We start from the raw sequence: 21,510 nt of genomic DNA, 5'->3' as shown, positions 1-21,510 counted from the left end.
AAGCTTTCTGTGACATGCCAAAAGATGATCCTGCTCAAGAATGCTTCATGATAAAGTACAGACTAAGTCTAATGTTGCATTTCTTTATGTAAGCCACTTGGTCATAAATTTTCCTAATTTAATACTGCAAATGAGTCATACAATAAATCCTCTTTAATGTAAAATTCTCAATTTAACATTTAAAACTTATTGGTATGGCAATCAATTAACTAAAATATTTTTTAAACAATAACTTGAACACATAACTGAAGTTAACTTTTTTTTTTAATGTTTGAGAGAGAGAGAGAGAGAGAGAGAGAGACAGACAGACAGAGCACAGCAGGGGAGGGGCAGAGAGAGAGAGGGAGACACAGAATCCAAAGCAGGCTCTAGGCTCTGAACTGTCAGCACAGAGCCCGATGCTGGGCTTGAACTCACGAACTGTGAGATCATGACCTGAGGTGAAGTCAGACACTTAACCAACTGAGCCACCCCGGTGCCCATGAAGTTAACTTTTAATACAGCAAAAACAATCTCTTTGGTCACGTGACTTCAATGCTGATTTGTACTACAATTCACCTACTGTTCCACAAAAGATGGTACAATTAAAGGAAAAAGTTTAAAGGCAGCTCCCAGTTCTGCCAATGGCAGCATGGCTGAATCATTTAACATCTTCGGAACTCAACCTTAACTTTAAACCTCAAATTTGTAGTAAATAATCTCTGAAGTCTTACAGAGCTCTCACATTCTAGGATTCTACGAATCCACCATTTCTGCCAATCTTCAATCCGTGCTTAGAATATAAGGCAATTCTTACTGTAGTAATGTTTCTTCCTCTTTTTTCTCTGAGAAAAGGGCAAGCAAGGACTTTAAGATCTCTCACAGAAGCTTCCATCATCTGTTCAAGTTTGGAGGTTGACATAGACAGGTTACACTGGAATGAGGCTGTCAGAGCAGGAGCATCGGCCTTTGTCAGATTGGCAACAAATACCACTTCTGGATCTGTGATCTTGGCCTTTAAAGTCATATTTGGTCTTACAGAGTCATCTGAAAAAACAAAAAAAGCAACCAAAAAATATGTCACAAAATATATCTTGTCACTTGAGTATATACTATCTATAAGTTGCTAGGTTGTTTCTAATATCTTGCTATATGGGATATGGCAGAATTAACCGTAGTTGACTAATACTAATGATAAATTATTAACAAATGCTGATTGTGCGGGATAATGCAATCTGATCTCTGACACAACATCATTTCCACTTTGACCTAGCAAGAATAATCTCGTTTTGAAGTTGGTTTTGTCTGAATTAAGGTGTGTGCACATATGAACACATGAATGTGTTTTATGTTACATTGCAGAGACAGGAGGGGAAAACAGGAGAGGGTAATAACAGGAAGAGGATAAGAGACTCTGATAAAGTTGACTCTGACTTCACTATAAAACACATAATCAGTGTCCTACAATCTATAGGATTAATACATGAACTATGTATATGAATATAGAGATATATAATTACTGTTTAGGAAAGGTAAATGAAAAAATAAAATTCTGACCTTGCCAGTGAATGGTATTTTCCAATCTTGCTGAATTATGCATTAGAAAGATAAATGCCTGACCTGAGACAATTATAATTTAACAAAGAAAATCACTGATCTATTTGGTAATGCTAGAGTAATTTATAGAGCAGGGAAGTGACTTCGGTGTACATCAAGACCAGACATTTGCACACACTCCCCTTAGTTTAAGGTGTTTACGGTGATGTCCAGGGGCATCATGCTGGGTGGTCCGATATCACCTTCTGCCTCTATCTGTTCAATTGCTTCAATGGATATAATTCTTCCATATATTTTCTCTGAATAAAAGACTGCCCTTCTATAAGACAGTCTCCCAACCAAAGACCCAGATTAACTCCTCTATTTTTGGGTAAGTAAAGAAATGTTAATGGCAGAGTTGGAACCAGAACAGGGGTTTCCTAGCCCCTAATCCAATATATTTCTATTCTACCTCTTAAAAATTTATGCTTACTAAAAGTTTTCCACAGCATATATTTAAATTTGAAAGAGTATTTTACTTTCTTGAATTGTCCATTCATCTTTTTTCTTGTAATCTTTGTTAAAATATACGACAAGCTGTCATCTACAACAGATAAATTCTACTAACCTTTCTCCATCTTGATTTTTGCTGTGGCTGTCTGTCGTAGTGGAATCTGTGCTTCTTTTGCCATATTTTCTGAATTCTGAGACACAGCTTTGATAAAGAAATCTGCCACAGTCATCAGAAACTCCACGCTGGCACATACATACAGCTTGTCAAGAACAGCATCAACATGACTTCCATTTTTGCTTTGTTTGTAACTTATATCAATCATAGAACTGTTGTCATCTTGATCATTCCTTTTATCAATCATTCTAAAAAATATATACATTATTTTATTCTTGCAAAAATAATTTAAAAGATGAAAAATTTCCTATACACCTTAATAGTCTTTGTTTCACCTTTGAGTTTTTAATCTGAACAGAAAACAGGTCAACGTTAACTGGGGTCTAATCAGCTAATTAGGAACTAGGACATAGTCTCCTAATCTCTATAGCAAGATTCATGTTTTTAAGCAATTACAGATTATTTTATAATTATAATACAGTAGCAGAAAAATAAATGAATGACTACTAAAAGGAATTAACAAAACACATTAATGTGGTCCCACAAAATTTAAAGGTCAATCTCTTTACATTAGTTTACAAAATAAAACCTCCCTGAACAAATTTATCTCCAAAGATCATCCTATATAATTTGAGTCCAAAAGTATTCAATCCAATTCAAATCAGCCAGTGTTTATCAAGTGTCTGCAGTGATAGTTGCCACATATCCTCACACATGCTGGGAAGAACAGGTTACCAAACAGATGATGGCTTTACCCTTGCCTATTGGACAGCTACCCCAAACACTAAATTTGCAAACTAGAAAAGCTGGTTGCATGATAGCACTCTTTCCTCATTTATTCATCTCTAAGAAACAGAAAGAGCTCAGAAGTATCCAGTATGTATTCAATGGAGCCCCTGGTTAGGGAGCAGCATAGTTTTTCTCCAAAGAACATCAGGGGCAAAAAGAGTATGTCTCAGTATTTGAGAAAGGAATAAATATATAATTAGAATATTAAAGTTACATATTTCCCACTTTACAGGAGGCTAATATAAACTAATGTTTAAGTACTGGCTTGATAATGTGAAAATGCTAGGGATTACATTTCTAGTAAAACTTGGAAAAAATTTCAGAATACTGGTTTAAAATATACAGACAAAACAAGTAAGACACAGAAAAGATCAGAAACTTTCAGGCTTTTTTTTGGAAAAAAAAAAAAAAAGAACCTGCCTTTTGGGGACAATTTAGAAAACTATGTTACCAACAAACCACCCTATGCTAATTTCATTATTAAAATTCTTACATTCTCTTAGTTCCTGCTTTTAAGACAGTACTCCATTTTATTATTAAATTTCCCTTTAATTCAAATTTCATAGGAACTGAATCTGATATTAACACTATTTATTGATGCACTTCAAATTGAAGTATGACCAAAGATCTCTTTTGATAATCCCAAGCCTAGCAACCAAATGTCAGGTATAATGTCAGCCTTAAATAACGTACAGCAAGTTCAGAGATGACAAACCTTGATGTTGCTCTCTCAATGCCTTCTCTGAGATCGTCAAGTGTGCATGTCTTAAGTTTAAGGCTAACATTCATTGAGCCATCCTTAAACATCTTCCCTACAGAGGCCATAAGATGTAGTCTGAGTTCACCAAGCCGGAAACTGTCATTGTGAAATGAAAGTTTGGATTCCTGTGGTGTATTTTCAAGCAAAAGAATCAGTATCTCTAAATATTATGTAATGACTTTTAAACACATTTCTTAACTCAGAGACAAAAGGCAAACTGATACAACAAAATTTAGAAGCATGGGTATTAAAACACAAGAATAAAACAGAATAATACATGTGTTTGTAAGTGTATATAAAAAATACATGTGTTGATATTCAACAATGGTTAATATATAAAAATTTATCTCACAGTTTAATGCAAATAAAGATATTCAGGAAATGTTTTTGTCAATCAGTCTAACTAATAAATATTTAATTAAGTCTTCTGTTAAAAACAAAAACAAAAACAAAAAACAAAAAACACCGTGAAAGGAACTATGGGGTTTATGAGAAAGGATAAAATATAGTAGGTGATCTCAGCGAGCTTATACCCTAATAAATATGGAAAATAGAAACACACTATAACAAACGTGACAAGGAGATGCTGTAGACTGTAAATGATCAAAGACTGACATGTAGACACTTATTTATTCATATTTAATCCCCCCATATTCCACAAAGAATATTAAGTGATTAGGTAAAGAGTACAAATAGCAAAACTCAAAAGGTCAAAGAGATCACTGGTGGGCTGAGAAAAATTCAGAAAGAAGATGATAACTGAACTGAGCCTCAGAGACTAAGCGGGATCAGATGGGGTAAGAGGAGGGAGAAGACATTCCAGATACGGAAAAAACACGAGTAAACAATTCAGAGATGCTATAAGGGTACAAGGTACTAGCTGCTTAAGTTTGAATATTTCAATTAAAGAATGGTAGGGAATGAGGGGTGGGAAGAAATACAGGGGCCTACTGAGGTCCCACTTCCCAAACTAAAGATTTAAACTTTCATTAACAGGTAAAAGGATCTCAATCTTTAATTGTAACACATTATGCAAATTCTAAAGGTATCCCCACATCCTGCAAATTCTATATCTAAAGGTATGTAACACATTCTGCAAATTCTAAAGCTTAAATATACAACCACCCCCCAAAAAGAAGGAAAAAAACAAAACAACTAACAAAAATCTCTTTAGGAAAGTGAAGTCCTAATTGCTCACTATAGACAATGGCATTGATATAAGAGGTATTGGTAATGTGCAATTCCTGGTACATTGGTTATAACTACATCCATCACTCAAGACGGTACATTGTATGCACATGGGTCAGACACTGACATTATTAATGGCAAATTTGGAATGTAAGTTATAAAAATGTAAATAATTCACAAGCTTCTGGTCTGTAACTATGAACAGAAATGACCTGTGACACACCTACTGATCACAATATACTAGTACAGCTACTAATGTAAACAATTTGGAGTCACCGAACTTTTTTTAATAAGGTACAATTCAGACAACCTAATACTGAATGTTTTTTAGTAGAGTAAAAAGTTATAAACGGCTACATGAAATTCATTTAGGAAAGTGAACTTGTGCCAATGTCTGGTATGGATGAGAGGAAAAAGAGCAACGAACAAGGAAGCCATTACAGTAAGGGTAAGCTAAGAAGTTTCAAATAAAGTAGCAGTGAGAAGTATCAGGAAAGAACAAAGAAAAAAATGGCAATACTCAGTATCGAATGAATAAAGGTCAATAAAGAAGGAAGTAAAAGAAAATATCAACATTCTAAGGCTGGGGCACCAGTAGAATGATGGTACCTTAAGTGCAATGAAGAATACATTTAACTATTCATTTCCCATAGGTCATGTTTTTTATTTTTTCATTAACATTAAACATTAGAAATGAAAGTAGTTTACTGCATAAATGACAGACACTAGCCCAAGGCTCAAGAGCAATATGAATAACTTAGATAACAATTTGAAACATAAGATAACATGAATGGACAATAACAACAGACATAATCAATGCAAATTGTGGGTATTATAATATGATGTATTTATTATGAGTATTATGATATTATGTAATTGATATAATAAAATTATTTATTGAAGATACTATCTACATAACAACAAATAGCTTTCTAAAATAGCACTGGTACATTAATTACTTCAAATCACGGCACTATACTTGGTTCTTGTACCCACTAATCGGTATCCTTAATACAAATCTATTACATATAAAATTTATTTAATAGAAACATAATTAATGCTTTTATATCCTGGATAATCATGAATTTTAAAAGAATCCTCCAAGGTTCCAAAGCCACTACTAAATTATTCTTATACAGCTATATTTGTACACATGTATAGCTATGTAACAAAATTACACACATAATTAATTACTCACATATAAAATTCTTCTACTAGAGATGGACCTAAGTAGTTCAGGGCTAATGTTACCAAAAGAAGTAAAAATTTTTCCTTAGCTGAGTAAGATTAGAAATACTAACAAAGTGAAGACAGAGTAAGACCAATGTATATTCTGTAGGCCAAGTAAGAGTTTAATAGGCATATTAATTTTTTAATTAATTTTTTAATTCAAATGAAAAAATACCAATGTTTTAAAATTAAATATCAATAACTGAAGATGTATTTCTAAATAAATTTACTACATACCTGGTTTATATCATTGTTATAAAGGACAATGGAAAGAGATTCAAAGTGAAAGTCAAATTGGAGAGTGACATTTTGGTCCACAGAAAGCTTTAAGCCTGTCATATCTTGTTCTGATGGTTCAAACATAAGAATGAAAATTAAAAAGCTTTAAGTAGGTACATTATTTTACACTTATTTAAAAAGCAAAGATGATAACCTATTATTCTAAATATGTATCATACTTTCTAGGATTCTTTAAATCATATTATGAGAATTAATTAAAATGGCAATGATTTATTCTATATATATTTAGTATAGGGAAAAATGACAGAGGGAGACCATCTACATTTTAAAAGAAGCAACAAAAAAGAAGGGGTCTTGGAGAGTATCCAGACAACTTTTTTTTAAAGCCCCCCAGAGCAGGACTGTTCATCATAGAATAATTTACAATTATCAAAGCATTTAACCTAAATGGTTATAAGCCAGTGTTAAGAGATTTTGAAATTAGAGGCAGAGAAAAATAAAATATTTTGTCCTAGAACAGACTGGTCAATAACAGATCCTCTACTAGCATAATGTAATTCTCGCTATCTTTAATTACCTATACCACCCAGCTCATTACATTTAAAGAACAGAATATAATTCAAGAGCAGAGACAAACAGTGCTCAAATAAAATATGGGCCAGGGAGCCTTTGGAATTCTGGGGGAAAAGAGATTTCAAGAAGTAATTTAGTCCTTTCCCTCATCTTTAGGCAAAAACGTTTTAGACAATAAAAACAGATACTGTTTTCAATCACTCTTAGAAACTGATTTTATCAACTCTTTTGGAGATGGATTCTATCCTTTGATCATTTATAGGGAAATGCTCTTACAAGATACTGGAAGAGCAAACACTGCATAACTTTAACCACATAAAGGCTTCGCCATGTTGGAAAATGCTAGGGTTTTTTCCCTTCACTTTTCCTGAAAGTAATTCATATTCCAATCTCCACCATCTTTGCAGCTTTCTGAATTCACAACTTTTCCCAAGGACCATGTTAACCGTATAGCCAGAGCCAAAGACACAAACTGACCACAGCTGAACGTAATGAGCTCCTGATTTAATCACATACAGCCTGCCTGCTGTTTTTAATCATGTGCACATAGTTCCGGTCTAACCACAGCAATAGCCTGCTTATCTAGTGTTTGTCTGGACTGTACTGGAGTATACTCCCAGTCTGGGGAGAAGATGCTCACCTCACCAACCCCATGTAACACTAACTATCCACCTGAAACAAAAACCTTTTCTGCACACAACTCTAGTCATTTATTTTGCAATTTCAAAACACACTGGGCCTAAATACAGGAGAAGCAATGTTAATGATATTATTAACCGGCACTTTTATGTACTGCTTTCTTAAGTAATAGCTGATGATCTGAGCATTCATTATAAAAGCACAGCAGTCTGGGGCCATTCAACAGAAGGGGAAGCCATGGAAATATTAACCTAGTTACAGTCTAATAAAACATACGCTCACGTAAATGACTTTAAATGATGAAAAAAGTAAAATTATGTTTTATATAACTATCTTGAACAAAAATGACACTTTTCTTTTATAAAAATTATCCTTTAAAAATGGATGAATTTAAAAGGCTCAGTGCTTTTAAATGATTCCATTGTAATAATCCAGAAAATTCCCTTATGTATGTGACTATATCATTCTCTAATAAAGCCAGATTAGTAAAGCTGTTTTTGTACCAGAAGACCTTCCTTTGTCTTGGGCCAGTCATTTGAGTAGGATACTGAGGCCCTTTTTTCTCTTGATAATTTTGGACCTTGCCATGCTACATGCCTAATTTGCTATTTCTCAAGGTACACCACCTCCGTGGCTCCTAAACTCAGCAAATTCAGCTGTTAGAAGTAAAGGGCAAACATGTATCCTGCAAACAGTAGGTGGCCCCTCCCTTTATGGAAGACAATGAGCATACCTCCTTTCCTTGGGAGCTCCAAGGCAGCTCCAGGCCCCGTACCAGCCAATTTTCCACAGTAAATACTACAGTATTGAAACAGTTCATAACACATTGTGCTAGACAACTAAAAATACCACTATACATAAATACAGCATTAACACTAATTTTCCTCCATAATCAAAGCAAAAATCTTCATTAATTTATACCTTTGAGGTGGTCAGGCCCACCCAGAACATCTTTTCTTACTCTTATAGCCTCCTGGGTAGACTGTGTAGGGCTTGGCTGTGAAGAAGCTTCTCCAAGATTTTCCAGCAAAATTTTCATTAAAACTGTTAAGTCATCTTCACTGAGAGCAACCTAGAAAACAACAACAAATTGTTAATATATAAGTAATAAAAAAGCAGAATATCATATCCATGTCTCAGTTTACAGTTCCTCAAATTCAATGTTCACCTAAGCAAAAAAAAAAAAAAAAAAAAGAGTTGGGACAGTAAATACAGGAAACAAGTATTTCATTGTATGGTAGGAGACACTATTGTTGTGTAAAGCACCCTTCTGTCTGATCCCACACCCAAGCACCTGCCTATGTCATTCTTCTTCGGTCTGTTCCTATCTTTCTTCTACTGCTCCTGGACCTGTGCTTCTCTCTCCTCTCCTCTCCCCATCGCCACTCTGACTCTCTCTCTTCTCACCCAGTATCAGCTCCCTCCTCCACTTCACTCCCATCCAAACTTAATACAGGAAGAGTGTTGTTCAGTTTCTAGTCTCTACCAAGAAGTAAAAAGATACTCTCCTGCAACGGAGCTCTTATTCCCTGTAAATATGCATCTGGACATACCTAAGATATTTGTGCAACTTATCAAGAATAATGCCACTTAGAACAGTAAGTAATGCATCACAAAGAATTTTTTATTTTTTTATTTTATTTTTTTAAGTTAATCTTATTTTGTTTTTATTTATTTATTTTTTTAATATATGAAATTTATTGTCAGATTGGTTTCCATACAACACCCAGTGCTCATCCCAAAAGGTGCCCTCCTTAATACCCATCACCCACCCTCTCCTCCCTCCCACCCCCCATCAACCCTCCGTTTGTTCTCAGTTTTTAACAGTCTCTTATGCTTTGGCTCTCTCCCACTCTAACCTTTTTTTTTTTTTCCTTCCCCTCCCCCATGGGTTCCTGTTAAGTTTCTCAGGATCCACATAAGAGTGAAACCATATGGTATCTGTCTTTCTCTGTGTGGCTTATTTCACTTAGCATCACACTCTCCAGTTCCATCCACGTTGCTACAAAAGGCCGTATTTCATTTTTTCTCATTGCCACGTAGTATTCCATTGTGTATATAAACCACAATTTCTTTATCCATTCATCAGTTGATGGACATTTCGGCTCTTTCCATAATTTGGCTATTGTTGAGAGTGCTGCTATGAACATTGGGGTACAAGTGCCCCTATGCATCAGCACTCCTGTATCCCTTGGGTAAATTCCTAGCAGTGCTATTGCTGGGTCATAGGGTAGGTCTATTTTTAATTTTCTGAGGAATTTTTTAAAACAAAAACACAGAGCAGAAAAGGAGCATCTTGTTGATCTCCCACCTTTACAAAAGGGAATGTGTGACAAAGGAAGGAAGGAGGGAAGGAAGGAAGGAAGGAAGGAAGGAAGGAAGGAAAGAAGGAAGGAACAAACAAACAAAGTAAGTAAGTGATGGGGTGCCTGGGTGGCTAAGCCAGTTAAGCAGCTGACCTCGGCTCAGGTCATGATATCACAGTTGATGAGTTCGAGCCTTGCATCCGGTTCTGTGCTGACAGCTCAGAGCCTGGAGCCTGCTCCGGATTCTGTGTCTCCTTCTTTCTCTGCCCCTCTACCACTCACACTCTGTCTCTCTCTCTCTCAAAAGCAAATAAACATTAAAAATTTTTAAAGAAAAAGAAAGCGAGAGAGAGAAAAAAAGAAAAAGAAATGAAGAAGCAAAGAGGGAGGGAGAGAGTTTTTGAGTCAGGCAGCACTGTATCAACGCTACCACTTTCTGGCTGTGCTATTTGCCAAGTTTCTTAGCCTCCTTAACTCAGGTATCTTAATCTTTAAAAAAGAAATAATACCATCTTCCTCCTAGCTGCCTGCAGAACATGAAGTAGCTAGAACAAAGTTGCTACTGGCTGCCAAGAATCGTTAAACCTTTTAATCTTTCTATCTTTTGTACATTTTCCCTACACATATAGCGGTCCAAAAGACTGTTCCAAATACTTAAACACAACTTCACACAGGCATGCATGCATTCACAGCACCTTCTCCTCTGAATACCACAGAATACTTTGTTCCCCAAATACAGGCCCTTATTGACAGAAAAAGTGCCTGACCCCAGCCTAAATGAAAATGGGGAGATACTTTAGCATGAGATAATAACCAAAGATTTCTTGTTTGCTCCAAGAGAATAGATGTCACTTTAACTCCCCAGAACTTCCCTGTGTATTCATTCCCACATGTGATACCAACCAAGATATTACAACTACCTGGAAAGCAGTGAACTTCACCATCCCCTCTGGTTTGCTGTGGCTGAAACCCTTCCGTAAGCGTGAATGACAATTTGAGACATGGCCCCACAGTTGTTTAAGAACTGTCAAACTGATTTACTCAACTCACTGATGTCACCTACCTGATACCCTTTCTTAGCTACACCCAGAAAAAGTACACAGACTCACACCAATGAGGGGGTGTTCTGAGATGCCTGGATTGCTGACACATCAGGTAGTAGAAACTGTACCCACTAAGGCTGCATCTTGATTTAACAGGGGTCCTTTTAGTTAAAGTGATGATCACACATTGATGTTAAAATGCTGATCTGTTACTTTTTGTCTTTCTTTTGAAATACTTCCAGCATAAAGGAAAAGCAGAGAGAATACAATAATCCTCCCCAATGTACCTATCATCTAGCTTTGTCAAATCTTACAGTTTCCCACATTTCCTTTAGATCTTGTTTCTCCATTATAGATATGGTTGAAGACCTATGTTTACTTCTATGAGACTTCATCCCAGCTACACTCCTTTTCAGCGAGACACTATCCTGAATTAGAGAATTATTCTTCCCATGAATGTTTTCTTATATTTACCACTATTGAATTCCCTACAAACAATACACACACACACAACACAAACACACACACAGCAATGTCTATTGTTAGTTATAAAATTTGAAATAATATAGAATTGTACTCTCATTTTGCAACTCAATTTTTTCCACTTTTATGTTTAAGGTATACCCATTTTGTTTCATATAGTTCTAGCTCACTCACCTTATCTGCTTTATACTGCCCATAATATGAATATACTATCCCTTAGTCCATATTCTCCTACTGACAGAAATACAGGTTTTACTTTTGCTTTCAGCAAACCTAGAACCACACAATCCTTGAAAGCAAGGGGAAAAGGTCAGATATTAGCCCTGAGATCTAATCTCTTAACAGCAAGGGAGAAGCTGAGAGTTGCATACTCTGAAATAGAGAAATCTTTATGAATAAATACCCTAGACACTCTTCCCTTATATTATATCCACTCATAACTACACAAAGGACCCTTCATCCCTACAACAAACTTCAGTTTTAACTTCTTCCTGAGTAGAACTCTTTGACCTTTCTGTTTTATCTTAGAACTAACTCTGAAGTAATCACAGGTATCAAAAACTTCTAAACTACTAAATTTTTATTTGTTTTTCACATACTCGGTTTAGTCACTCTCGGTCCTCCCCTATCCCCTACTGCTTGTCTTCAGTGGTCTCACAAACATGCACAGGAGAACCACAGGACTCCTACACTTCCATTACCACCTTTGACCAATACCATCTCTCCCAGTGAGTCAACATGGAAACCGATAATCACACTATTATAAACAAGGCTGTATTTATAGGCTTACCAAATGTACACATTCATCTATTTAAAATGTCCACTTTTCAGGGTGCCTGGGTGGCTTACTGGTTAAGCGTCTAACTCTTGGTTTTGGCTCGGGTCAGCATCTCATAGTTCATGGGTTTGAGCCCCATGCTTCAATGCGGAGCCTGCTTAGGATTCTCTCTCCCTTCCTCTCTCTCTGTCCCTCTCTCACACACACACTGTCTCTCTAAATAAATAAATAAATAAACTTTTTTAAAAAGTTCACTTTTTTTTTAAATTTTTGTTTATTTATTTATTTGTGAGAGAGAGCGAGCAAGTGTGAGTGGGGGAGAGGCAGAGAGAGACAGAGCGAAATGCAGACTCTGAAGCAGGATCCAGGCTCTGAGGTGTCAGCACAGAGCCCAACATGGGGCTCAAACTCAAGAACCATGAGATGATGCACTGAGCCGAAGTTGGATGCTTAACTGACCGAGTCACCCATGTGCCACGTAAGTTCTATTTTCGAATTAAAAGAGTGCTTTTAAACATTAAGAATACTCCTATGGTAATTTGAATGTGGTATTTAAATCTTACTTTATACTGGCTTACAATTCAAGTGCCTTAAAACTGTAACAGACCTTTCCAAAATGACTAATAATATGTTCAGTAAACTCTAGTAGGTTTTATCTCGGACTTCTTGCTGGCTTTACCAGATATGTGACTAAAGTGAAATAAAGAAAAGTCAGAGAATTAGGATGACTTCATTTTCAGTTAACAAAGTACTCATTTAAGGCATCACCACTTTTTTTTTAATGTTTATTTATTTATTTTGAGAGAGAGAAGAGAGACAGAAAGAGAGAACGAGTGAGTGAGCAAGCAGGGGAGGGGCAGAGAGAGACATAGAATCTGAAGCAGCCTCCAGGTTCTGAGCTGTCAGCACAGAGCCTGACATGGGGGGCTCAAACCCATGAACCATGAGGTCATGACCTGAGCTGAAATCGGAGGCTTAACCGACTGAGCCACTCAGGCGTCCCAAGGCATTACCACTTCTGATGTACACTAGAACTGGACTGTGATCAATGCTAAAAGCCTACTCACAATTTTCACATAATGTATACACACACTTACCAACATAGGTTTTAGCTTTCCTTTTATCTCCATCCCTGGAATCTGCATATACCATGCTGCTGCTAAATTTCGTTGTATGGACAAAAGCATGTTGACTGGTTTTAAAATTTCAATGTCATGTTGTGGCAAGCCAGACTGCAAAATAGTTCTGAAAGATAAACAAGAATTTGTTTTGTATTTTTTAAATTTACATTTTAAAATGAAGACTATCATATTGTATAATAGTTTCCAGTTTTCCTGGATACTGAAGGCTGCTATCAGAATTCTTCTAGAACATGCTTCTTTTCACAAATCAAACCAAATCAGAAGAAATCAAAAGCTTTCTAAAATAAAATCTAGGCAAGGCTGATTCCAAAGACAAAGAGTATGACTATTAAACTATTTATTATCTTTCACAAAGACTATTCAATATTAGCAACTAGTACAATGTTATACAAACAAATGTTTAACATCTTCCTAAAAAAGGCAAAGAAACTCTATGTAATCCTTAGTTTTGTGTTATTGGTACTTCTCCAAACTCAAAGGGAAAAACTCACCAAACCCACACATTGAACAAACATATGGTAATAGTCATTTCAAGCATGACTGCCAACAACCATTTGCACAACCAAATGAATGACTCTTGTCATTCAACAGACCCAAGACTTTCCCATTTGGATTCAATAATCCTTTAGATACCACACTGAGAATTCCCAAACGTGACAAGGTTTGGAAATGAGGAAAAAAAAATCTTAACTTTTAGTACATTTTAAGAAGTCTGCTTCTGTCTACAGAAAATAGCTATGTGCAAAGTGAAAAATAAGTAAAATAAATTGAAATTATTGAGTAAACTATAATTTTATAATAGTAAATTTTTATAAAATGGAAAAAGCCACATAATAAATGTAGTAACACAAAATGAAGATTCCATGAGGTGCACAAGTATTACCACTGACCAAAACCCAATGGTCATGTTTTTATAATTATAAAAAATAAGGAATGACAACCACAAAGAGAGTATTTTACCCCTTGAAAAGATTTTATGAGAATTATATTTCTAGAAGTAGCACACAATTGGATTATATATGTATACCTGGACAACTTCAATTGAGTTAGTTGAATGCTCATCTTGTCAATGACTGGAGGAAGAGAATCACGTTCCATAGGAACTAAGCTAAATTTGTTTTCAACTCTGATCAAACCCAGATCTGCTATAACAGCATTAGGTGATACTGAAGACTGAGGAATAATAATAACTGGTGCTTTCAAGTTGATATCCATCAAAAGGCGGAAACTCTTTTGAGCCAAGTCTTTCATGCTGGAAGCAGCCCTTTCTGCAGCCTGGACTGTGGCTGAGCTCAAAGCTTCTTTGGCAGTTTGGAAATTGTTGAGGAAGTTCTATTGGAAGAGATAGATATTTAGATTTCCTTTAAAAAAAAACAGGACTAACTTTAAAAAGCATCTTCTTTAAAAAAGAAAAACTAAATAAAATAGTAAAACAAAAGAGAGGCTATTTCTGATTGTATATATGGAGACTGTCCAGAAAGACACACTCTAAAATATTAACAACTATTACCTATAGAAACAAGAGTCTTTTAACTTTCATTTTATGTATTTCAGAATTATCTGTTTTTTTATGAGAAATTTTTGTTGGCAATTCTTTTTTAAGTCTCCCTTTACTCATGAGTGTTTGTCACTTTAAATTCAAATGTAAATAGGGGTACCAGGGTGACTCAGTAGGTTAAGCATCTGATGCTTGATTTCTGCTCAGGTCATGATCTCACAGTCAGTGAGACAGAGCCCTGCATAGAGCTCTGTGCTGACAGCACGGAGTCTGCTTGGGATTCTCTCTCCCTCTCTCTCTGCCCCTGCCCCTCACTCAAAATAAATAAGTAAACTTAAAAAAATAAATAAATAAAATAAATTCAAATGTAAGTAAAAGGACAGCAATTTACTTCTCCCACAGAGGTTCAATTTTGTACCTCTAGGGCACAGGGAAAAAAGTTTATTGTTAGAAACTAAGAAATGCCAGCTTATTTCTGAAGTTTTTTTTTCTGAGTGTACTCAGGCATAAGCAAAGATACTTAAGGGTCTATAAACTTGCAATCATTAGCAAGAGTCCAAATCACTTCATTTAAAGTAAGATGCATTTCATCTCAATTTCAACTAAAAACATATTTTTCCCAATGAAGAAAAGATGACTTTTAGAAGCAATATTCTTGAAGCTAATAATATAAAGTGAATTAAATTGCCCCTTCTCCAAATAAAATTACCTTCCAGAAGAATAAAACATAATGGTGTAGGTAGGATTCCATGACTAAAAGCCCTAAATAATAGTCTTGCTAAGAGGCATAGGCAGATTTAAACTCATCAGCCCATGACATTTACATGGAAATAATAACTAAAAGAAAATAATTTTATAGACTTTTTGATTACAATTATATTCAAAAGTTGTAAATTCCAATACTAGTCCTTCATAAGCCTGAGGAGCTCCTAAAAAAATTCTTGTAGCTAAATACCTTTAAGGGTATTTCATAAAACAACACTGAAAATACCTAAAGTAAAACGACAAAAAGTACTTTTAAATTATAGAACTATGGAAATGTGAAAGAATGAGAACAATAACAAAAATTCATTTGGGTATCCATCACGTAAAGGATTTCCTTCACTATAATATTCTGTTCAGCATTTCAGTATTTACCACATAGCCCTGTTAGTAAAGATTTTGACTACCTAGTTACAGATGTATAGGCAAAGATATTTAGATCTCAATGAGAAATAAATATATTTTAAATAAACTTACCAAAAGAGACATGAAGAATTTATGAACATAAACAATTTGAATACAACCCACTTTGAGACTAAGTTTCCCATCTACTTTCGACATATCAGCATAGGCCTTTCCTTCTGTGGCACCTGGATAAAGAGTCATTTGGAACCTAAAGACTTCATCTCCCAAAATAGAGACAGCCTAAAAGTATTAAATTAACTGGTTATTACATCAAAAGAGCTATATTATTTCAAAAGAGCTATATTATAAATAGCTTCCTTATTAAAAAATCCTTGATATATAAAGAAGCACCATTTAAATTCAACCTTCAATAAATTATTAGCTAAAAATATCTTACTTAATAAAACTTTTTCCTATTTCTACAAAAGTTGTTTTAACCAGTGGAAATAGTCAATCATTTAATTGGTCAGACATGACTTACAAATCATCTAATCTACTATACACAAAGTGAAAGCATACAATAACCATATTCATGCTCAATCCTTAAAGTGCCTAACACATGACAATTAATGAACAAATGAGTAAAGGCATACCATACATAAAAATCAAAACTAAATGAATCTCAATGCAGAGATTATCTTTCATTAAAATAATTTTTGATATTTACTTTTTGGTTTCTATTAATCTGTACATTCTAGTTTTTTGTGAAATAACTTATTAAGTTAACTTTTTTTGGTATAATTTGCATATATAAAATGCACTCATCTGAAGTGTATACTCTGAAAAATTTTGACAAATTTATACTACTCACGTATGTAACACCAAAACAAGATACAGAACACCTCATCACTCCAAGTTCTTTTGAACTCCTCCCCTTTAGCCAAAACCTGATCCCTCCCCAAAACCCAGATCCAAGCAACCACTGATCTTCTTTCTCAGTCTTTTCTAGAGCTTCATGTAAGTGGAATCATACTATATGTTCTCTTCTATATCTGCCTTCTTTCATTAATCATGATGTTGAGATTCACCCATATTACATGTATCAGCATCTTTCCCCCCTTTAGTGTTTTTGTTTTCTTCAGATAGATATTCAGAAGTGAAAATGCTGTATCATATGAAGGAAAGTTCTTTTGTTAATTTTTGAGCCACCTCCATACTAATTTCCATAGTGGCTGTACCAATTTACATTCCCAACCACAGGGCATGAGAGTTCCCTTTTCTCCACATCTTCACCAAAACTTATTATTTTTTGTCTATTTTTGAGCCACCTCCATACTAATTTCCATAATGGCTATACCAATTTACATTCCCAACCACAGGGCATGAAAGTTCCCTTTTCTCCACATCTTCACCAAAACTTATTATTTTTTGTCTATTTAATAAATGCCATTCTGACAGGTGTAAGTGACACACTTTACAGGTGTAAAGTGATATTTCATCGTGTTTTTGATTTGCATTTCTCTGGTGATTAGTGATACTGAGCACCTTTTCATGTGCCTGTTGGCAACTGGTATGTCTTCTTTGCAAAAATGCCTATTCAGATCCTCTGCCCAATTTTTAACCAGATTGATTATTTTGTGTGTGTGTTATTGAGTTGTAGGAGTTCTTCATGTATTTTTGATATTAACCACGTGTCAGATATATGATTTGCAAACTTTTCTCCCATTCAGTAAGCTACTTTTTGGTATGGTGATGGTTTCTTTTGCCATACAGCTTTTTAGTGCCATGTAGTCACATTTAAAAATGTTTGCTTTTGTTACTTTTGCCTTTGGGGTCAGATCCAAGAAAACATCTTAGCTAAGACCAATGTCAGGAACCTTACCACCTCTTTCCTTCTAGGAGTATTATGGCTGCAGGTCTTAGATTCAAGTCTTTCATCGATTTTGAGTTAAATTTGTTATATGGTATAAAATAGTGGTCCAGGGTCATGCTTTTTTGGGTGAGGGGGGTTTTGGGCGGAAGGGTAAAGGGAGAGGCGGAGAAAGTGTAAGTGGGCGTTGTGAGGGGGTGGGTTGAGGGAGAGAGAGAGAGAGAGAGAGAGAGAGAAGGCTCCATGCCCTGCACAGAGACCAACACAGGGCTCAATCTCATGACTGTGAGATCATGATCTAAGCTGATACCAAGAGTCAAGGCTTAACTGACTGAGCTACCCAGGCACCCCCACTTTTGTGCTTTTATATACAACTGTCAAGTTTTATTGACAATTACATTTTTTGCACTATAGTGGTCCAACATCACTTACTGAAGACACTGTCCTTTCCCCATTGTATATTCTTACCTCCTTTGTTGAAAATTCACTTTATGTACATGGGTTTATTTCTGGGCTTTCTAGTCTGTGCCATTTATCTATGTGCCGGTTTTGAGGCCAATACCATACTGTTTTGATTAATATAGTTTTTTAGAATAGTTTGAAATCAGGGAGCAGGACACCTCTGGTTTTTGTTCTTTCTCAAGACTGTTTTGGGGGGTGCCTGAGTGGTTCAGTTGGTTGGGCCTCCAACTTCAGTTCAGGTCATGATCTGGCAGTGTGAACTCGAGCTCTGCCATCAGGCTCTATGCTGACAGCAGGGAGCCTGGAGCCCCCCTTTCAGTTCTGTGTCTCCCTCTCTCTGCCCCTTCCCCATTCATGCTCTCTCTCTCTCTGAAAAATAAACAAACATTTAAAAAATTTAAAGAAAAAAAAAGATTGTTTTGGCTGTTCTTTTGTGTTTTGATACAAGTTGAGAATTGTTCTAGTCCATGAAAGATGCCAGTGGAATTTTGATAGGAATTGCACTGAATCTATAGAATGCTTTGAGCACTGTGGACAATTTAACAATATAAATTACTTCAATCCATGAGCGTAAAATATGTTTCCATTCACCTGTGTCTTCTCTAATTTCTTTCAACAGTGTTTTATAGTTTACAGTGTACAGGTCTTTCACCTACTTGGTTAAATGTATTTAACGACTAGGTGTTTTTTTTTTCTCCTAGATATTTTATTCTTTATGATGCAATTGTAAATGGGATTGTTTTCCTAAATTCTTTCTGATAGTTCATTATTACTATATAGAAATGCAACAGATGTTTGTATGTTAATTTTGTATCTTGCAACTTTACTGAATTCACTTACTAGCTGTAACAGTTTTTTTCATGGTTTGAGGACTTTCTTTAGTATTATATTTACATTCCTTTCTTATTTTCTTTTGTGTCTTTTGTGTATTTACTGTAAGCTTTACTTAGTGGTTACCATGAGGTTCACATAAAACATCCTATGCAGATAACAGTCTGTTTTAGGTGACAACAACTAAAATTAGAATACGCTCCCAAACTCCACATTTTCACTGTCTCCCCACATTTTATATTTTTGATGTCACATTTTACCCCCTTTTATCCTTTGAATCCATAAACAAATTATTGTAACCATAGTTATTTTTACTACCTTTGTCTATTAACTTTCATTCTAGCTTTAATAAGTGGTTAATCCACTCTTTACTATAGATTCACCTCTTCCAGTAAGATTTTTATTTTCATATGCTTTCTTGTTATTAATTAGTGCCATTTCTTTTCAGCTTAAAAAGTCCGTTTAACATTGTGATAAGCCCAGATAATGGTTACAAACTTCTTTAGCTTCTTGAGCTTTTGTTGGTCTGAGAAATTCTTTCTCTCTCTTTCTATTCTGAATGACAACCTTGCTTGGTAGAGCCTTCCTGGTTAAAAGTTTTTTCCTTTCTGTTCTTTGACTATGTCATGACACTCCCTTCTGGCTTGGCAAAGTTTCTGCTGAAAATCTGCTGACTGCCTCATGTGGTTTTCCTTGTACATTAAGAAGTTCTTTTTCTCCTATAGTTCTTAAGATTCTCTTTAATTCTTGACAATTTAGTTAAAATTGGTGTCTTGATGTTGTACTCTTTGGGTTCACCTTATTTGGAACTTTCTGTGATATTTCCTTTCCCAGTCTAGGGAAGTTTTCAGCCATTATTCCTTCAAATAAGTTTTCTGTCCCTTTCTCTGTCTCTTCTCCTTTGGGGATTCCTAGAATATGGGTATTATTCCACTGCATGTTTCTCATAGGTCTCTTATGTTATCTTTTTTTTTTTAATTCTCTTGTTATGCTGCTCTGTGTGGGTAAATTCCATTGCTTTGTCTTTTAGCTCATTGATCTGTTCTGCTTCATCCAGTCTGTTGCTGAGCCCCTCTGGTGTATATTTTAACTAACTTATTATATTCTTAGGCTGTATGACTTCCATTTGGTACTTTTGCATATTTTATATCTCTTTGTTGAAGTTGTCATTCTAATGATCCATTCTTCTCCTGAGTTTGGTGAGCATTTTTATGACTATTACTTTGAACTTATTATCAGGAAAATTACTTATGTCCAATTCATTAAGGGTTTTTTTTTAGGTTTTGTCTTTGTCTTCATTTGGACATTTTCCTCTGCCTTCTCATCTTGCCTCATTCTCTGTGTTTCTTTGTATTATGTCAAAGAGCTACCTCTCCCACTGGAGGAGTGGCCTTGAATAGGACATGACCTATGGGGCCCAGAAGCCCAATCCCACCTGGCCACCAGAGCCAGGCATCTACGAGGTGTCCCCTGTGTAGGCTGTGGGTGCCTGCAAGCTATGGCAGCAAGAGCACATCTCTGCCTCTCCCCACCGCCCCCATCTCGATGTGGCCACTTTGTCTTCTGCTGTGAAGGTGCTGCCCATCTAGTTTTCAAAACTGTTTCAGAGGAAATTATCCCATTTGTAGCTGTAGAATTGGTATTGCCATGGGACAAGGTGAGTTCAGTATCTTCCCACCCTGCCATCTTGCACAGCCTCCTTTTCCTGAAACCTGTTTTTTAATTACCTTTTTGTGAATAGACAGCAAATCAACATTCGTAACTATTATATCCTTAAGTCTGGCAAACATATCGGTCTGCTTTGGCTTCACAGAAATAGAGGCATCCATTCCTATGGAAAATGTAACATTTACAAACTTTTCACCCAATCCTAGTGAACCAGTTCAAGTGGCATTTAATTAAGTTAAAAGATATACTACCAAGATACAGAACGACTAAAATTACTATTAGACATATCAAAGGTATCAATTTCTATGTATGAGATGCCTAATAAAGATTACAGTATCTTTAAGTGCTATAGGTATCCCATACATAAAAGTTGTGGAAATTTTAAAGACAAAAAAAAAAATTTCAAAGAGAAATAATCACAGGTCTCCAAACAAATATCCTGTGCATTTGCAAGATCACAAGTGGTCATTTAGGAAGACACACAGTATTTCTTCAATAGCTACCTCACAAGCATTTATTATGAATACTAATGCTCTGATAACTAAGTATATATGAATATAATTTGATGAATAAATATTCACTGTCATAAAATCTATCTAAAACATAATCTAAGATTTCTCTCCAAAAAAATTTTGTTATTCTGATAATTTCTAACGGCATGATGATTTCCTAAACAGCTCCTCAGTAAAAGAGAAAGTCTGCAGGTAAGACCCAGTAATAAGCTCAAACTATTACCATGCTACCCATGAAATAGATACTT

General features: G+C 35.4%; 1 protein-coding gene across 1 annotated transcript in view; it reads right to left on the bottom strand.

Moving 5' to 3' along the window:
- The window catches only part of VPS13C (vacuolar protein sorting 13 homolog C), a 201,969-nt gene that overhangs the window by 65,157 nt on the left and 115,302 nt on the right, over positions 1–21,510 (bottom strand). Inside the window, exons 42-50 of the mRNA XM_047862226.1 lie at positions 20,810–20,913; positions 16,052–16,219; positions 14,342–14,646; positions 13,270–13,417; positions 8,484–8,634; positions 6,348–6,457; positions 3,648–3,817; positions 2,144–2,391; positions 797–1,026 (exon numbers count right to left, since the gene is read on the bottom strand). Coding sequence (XP_047718182.1) covers positions 797–1,026; positions 2,144–2,391; positions 3,648–3,817; positions 6,348–6,457; positions 8,484–8,634; positions 13,270–13,417; positions 14,342–14,646; positions 16,052–16,219; positions 20,810–20,913 — 1,634 coding nt within the window. The remainder of the gene's footprint in view (positions 1–796; positions 1,027–2,143; positions 2,392–3,647; positions 3,818–6,347; positions 6,458–8,483; positions 8,635–13,269; positions 13,418–14,341; positions 14,647–16,051; positions 16,220–20,809; positions 20,914–21,510) is intronic.

The sequence above is a fragment of the Prionailurus viverrinus genome, chromosome B3 (assembly GCF_022837055.1).
Source record: "Prionailurus viverrinus isolate Anna chromosome B3, UM_Priviv_1.0, whole genome shotgun sequence".
Taxonomy (NCBI): domain Eukaryota; kingdom Metazoa; phylum Chordata; class Mammalia; order Carnivora; family Felidae; genus Prionailurus; species Prionailurus viverrinus.
Note: the sequence above shows the minus strand (reverse complement) of the source record. Positions and strands in the feature narration are given on the sequence as shown.